Source organism: Vicia villosa, unplaced genomic scaffold (assembly GCF_029867415.1).
Source record: "Vicia villosa cultivar HV-30 ecotype Madison, WI unplaced genomic scaffold, Vvil1.0 ctg.000352F_1_1_1, whole genome shotgun sequence".
Taxonomy (NCBI): domain Eukaryota; kingdom Viridiplantae; phylum Streptophyta; class Magnoliopsida; order Fabales; family Fabaceae; genus Vicia; species Vicia villosa.
This window is the reverse complement of record NW_026705158.1, coordinates 157,432-162,246: the sequence shown is the minus strand read 5'-3', so window position 1 is coordinate 162,246 and position 4,815 is coordinate 157,432. Positions and strand designations below refer to the sequence as shown.

Genomic DNA, 4,815 nt, shown 5'->3' with positions numbered 1-4,815 from the left:
CAACTCTTAAGTAAGTGAAGTCAAAGAGGTGTGATTGTCAAGACTAGATGGAATAATACTTGTCATGGCGCATGAAATAACTTATATAAGATAGATGGTTAAAATTGATGATGAGGAAATGATCTAGATCTTATGTGCGGCCTTCCGACGAGAGTCTACCGGTTCATCATTCTTTCCCCAAGGATATTTTAGATTGAGCCTTTGGCATTAGGTCATTTGACTGAGTCATTTGGACGGTCCGGAAGTGTCACAATATGTTACAATACGATGATGAATATTGTTTGAGTCACTTTTATGTGATATATATTATAACTATTAACAATGAAATATTAGTCAGACTATGAATATATGAATATGTCGTGTTTGAAATATGAGAGATGACTATAACAACTGATGAATGAGAAGTTGAAGTAAGATGAATGATTATGAATGTTTTGTTATGATTGATTGATGATGTTTAAATTAAGTTGAAAACTAGTAAGGTATTTAGGCAAACAAAATAAAGATCTAGAGGAATTTCTAAATTATGAACTATTTTGTCATCATCTGAGTAGGACTTACGTGCAGTTAGAGAGCACATAAGTATTATATTGAATATGGTGCAACAACATAAAGAAGCGACCACATGTGATGGTATGTAGAGAAACACAATATTTTATAAAATGTGACAATAACTTAAATCGTTGTTTTGAAAATTATTTTTTATTTAGAAAAATTACTTTTTATTTTAAACTAAAAGAAGAATGAGAATCTTTCATCTTGAAGTCGTAATGTTGTTATGCTATAAGTGTAAGTTGTGTTACTCTTGACTCAATGCGGATATTTTTCATGATGACTTAACAGTAATAATAAAATGGATGGTTAAAGTAAAGAATCGACTCCTTATATTTAAACAAATTTGTGCAAAATATGATTTGTACACATACACATACACTATCTTGACTATCATGAGTATAAAATTGGACAAAACACATGTGAATATATGCTTTTGGGCTTAGGATAATCAACAAACTAAGAAGCATAATTAGAGTACATAAGACAAATTAGTTTATTCTTATTGTATTCTTTTATGTGATGTTCATATACACTCGCAATAAAAAGGGGGGAATTAGGCATAACAGCCTCTATATACAAATAACATTAAAACTCATATACTTATACATATATAAGGCTGAATATTCAATCTTCCTCCACCATATTCATTGTCATATATTAGGACCTTCTTTACAAGTCCACACTATTCATTTTCTATTTTTCTTCATAACTTTATGTTTATGTGTTCTCTTTTACTTCTTCCATTTTATGCTGGTATAGCTTTGAAAATATCATTGAAACTATTCTGATCTGCAAAAATATCCAGAAGAGACAGTGCCTGAAATCAAAGTAGAAACACAGTTTTAATTCAGAGTTTAGAAAACAAAAACTATATCCTCATAGAAAAACCAATGTTGTGTATGTTGATGATGATGTTACCTCAGACACACTCAATTCGAGACGAAACTTAGGACCGTCATAGTGGTGAAGAATTGGTCTAAAGGAATCCTCTTCTAGTGGCTCACAAACTTTTCTAATGATCACTTGTACCTGCAAACATCATGTTTGAAAATTCATAAGTTTTGACTAAACAAAGCTCGGTATGGATTAGCCCAACACATAAAATTGTTTGCATTTAAAGAGATTCGAATCTGAGACCTTGAGAGAAGGTCAAATAAATGTTAATGTAAATAAGCTCAAATAAGTCAACCTAATCAAAATGATAATATAATTGGGTTGGTGATTATACCTGAGCAGGGAAACGAGATTCACCGGGGCATTTCTTATCCTCCCAAGCTGTAGGATCAATATTACTTCCTCCAAAACTTGCAGCCTAAAAATAAAAAACAAAACCAAATATTAGCATTATTACCCTTAATATGAGCACATACATGTAACAAGTGATGGATTAATCAAAAACTTGATATAATAGAAGATGTATGCACAAATAAACATGATACATACCTCAAAAATACCATGGAGTTGGTGGGTGGAATAGTTGTACAGAAAAAGGGGTAACCCTGGAGTTATTGTTCTCACTGAATCTCTGTATCTTGGAGGCAGACCTAAAATATTTACCAACAAAGCAAATAATTTAGAGACCAAATTACACAGTTCAATTTCATAAGAAAAAAAGGACAAGTACTACAAAAATTAAGTGTCTTCCGCTAATAATCAACACTAACACCAAAGACTATTGATGATTCAGTTAACTTGTTCCGCAAAATCTCAGTATCTTATGATACATGCGAGTCATACTTTGATTCAATACAAAGTTGAACCTAGTCCATACCAATCTTTAGTGTGTGTGTCTATATTGGACATGAATTTGTGAAAACTCCATATCCCATCTACGACCAGCTAATCTGTAGGAGATCATTCACACCGTCCACTTGCAAGGGTCTCATTTATAGTCAAAGAAAAGTTCTATATAGAACGACCAGGGCCTGACTAGGGCCCTCTTCGAGGCCGTACAAAGCGGGCTAACACACATGCCCAAAACTCATCACAATTAATTCGTAACTAAATAGAACCTCATAAAATATTTGTGTCACTGTAAAACCATAGTTATATAGGGTCTCTAGTTGTTGTGACGGTTGAACCGTGGTTAACCTATACAGAACCTCCAAAAACTTAAGACGGCTCAAAGACTAAGCCAACATAGAAATTGTTAGCACTGAACCTGAAACATGAATCTTATATTAAATAATGATTCATTATAATAAATCTTGATTCACTTCGATGAATCCTGATTCATTCTAATGAATCATCGCCTAAAACATCATGTATCATCTATTCATAATAAGATTCAATTTACAAATCAATAGACAGATCTTTCGAATCACAGTTTGAATCTTGATTTAATAATCATGCTCAACACCACAAATATGAAATTGAAAACAACAAAACCTACTGCAATAAAATTCCTAATCCCTATGGCTAAAAAGCAGATAAATAAAAATGAAAAATGATTATAAGGGATAGAAGGAACTCACCAAAGATCTGTCTCTTAAGATTCTCCGCCATAGTATCATTGTTACAAACAAAGATATACCCACCAATAGTTTCATTCCTAGGCAGTGACTCAGACGGTGGCAGAGTCTTGAATTTCTTGTCAACAGAAGTTTTGACAACATCAGTATTATCTCCATGCTTCTTGTTACTTCCGTTAGTATTGAGATTCTTCTTCACACCTTTGTTAGGTAGTTGAAACTCATCACCACCCTTAAAACCAGATTTGTAATTGTAACCACTAAGATTGATATTGTTAACGTTGTTGTTGTTGTGGTTAAGGTTGTTGTTGTTGTTGTTGTTGTTAAGATAAGGAGAAGAATAAACCCCTTTATTAAATCCAGCAACTGAATTATTATGTGGCATGGAAAAAAGTGATGACCCATTAGAACCATTCATCATCTTCCACCCATCATTGAAATCACTAGCCTTTGAGTTGAAATTAGTGAAGGAGTTATTAACATCAGAAACTCCATTAGTTTTGACATCAAAGTTTCTCCTTTGATCAGGTCTTTTGTTGTTGCTCCAAATTGAATCATTCAGTGACAAGTTTGCCAAGTTTGATGCTTGGTGTCTTAGTTGATCACTGAACTGCCAAAAGGATTGTTCATTGTTATTGTTGTTGAGGTTCATGTTCATGGTTGGTTACTCTAAGAAATTGTTTGAGAAAATTATAGTAGGTGATACAATTGTGGAAAAATGAGGCAAGTTAAATAAAGATTGGTAAAGATGAATGAAGGTTCGTGGAAGGTGAAGGGTATAGCGTGTGTAATTGTCAAAGGTTGAAATGGAATTTGTCATTCATATATATTAATGTATATTACTTTATCTTAGATATATTGGAATATAATTGTATACCATATGTGGATTGTGATTAATATTATGATTTAATGATTCAAAGATATTGTGCATTTGTGAGTGATTTTTTTTCTTGGAGTTAGGTAGAGAGGAATGGCAATTAGTGCAAAGCGCGTATAGAAAAGGTGAGGCCGACATGTGAAAGTAATTTGTGGGACCGATTGGGCAGTTGGTGGTAATTTTATGTTTATGGGTTTGATTTTGTGTCCTTTGCTAGTTCTTATAGTCATACATTCTAGAAGTGCTTGAGTCAGGTCAATATTACTTACAAGTTATTAATTTTATAAAGGAATTAGGAAAATTTTAATTTATTTAATATGGCATAATATTAACTTCTTTATTTAATATGGTATAATATTAACTTCTTTAGTCTTTTTAGAGTCAAAGAATATAACTTGTGATTTTGTTTTTATTTTGCACAATATTTTTATTGAAATAATTCTCTGAGAAGTACTTTCATAAGTGTTTCAAAATATGAAAAATGAAATTGTGAATTGTTTCATTATTAGCATTAATTCTCTTCGAAATATTAAATTATTTTTGAAATATAGTTCTTGAAAAAACATGTGTAATGATGGTTTGAAGGGATGGTACAATAGATCTTTAATTTTTAAAGGTGAAAATTATACTTATTTGAAGAATGATATGAATGTTCATTTAATTAATGTCATTAGACAAAATATTTTGGGTAGTTATCACGAACGAACCTTTTATCAGTAAAAGTGATGACGATGGCGCATCCATCTTAAAATTTCCAAAGGACCCGTCAGATTACAAAACTAAAAAGGTATCTTATGACTTGAATGCGAGAAACATACTCATATAAACAAATACCACTCAAGCACTCGGATAAGAATCTTAATAAGTTTAAGAAATTTTATCCATATAAGAAAGAAGAAAAGAAAAAGGAAG

At 31.8% G+C, this 4,815-nt stretch overlaps 1 protein-coding gene across 1 annotated transcript; it reads right to left on the bottom strand.

Annotated features, from left to right (window-relative positions):
- Nucleotides 1–1,024: 1,024 nt before the first annotated feature.
- On the bottom strand, nucleotides 1,025–3,833 carry LOC131627236 (DCD domain-containing protein NRP-A-like). Its single transcript, XM_058898077.1, has 5 exons — nucleotides 3,030–3,833; nucleotides 1,999–2,099; nucleotides 1,784–1,867; nucleotides 1,474–1,584; nucleotides 1,025–1,372 (listed from the first exon to the last, which is right to left on the bottom strand). The coding sequence occupies exons 1-5, from the start codon at nucleotides 3,682–3,684 to the stop codon at nucleotides 1,301–1,303; spliced, it is 1,023 nt and encodes a 340-aa protein (XP_058754060.1). The 5' UTR covers nucleotides 3,685–3,833; the 3' UTR covers nucleotides 1,025–1,300.
- Nucleotides 3,834–4,815: the final 982 nt, after the last annotated feature.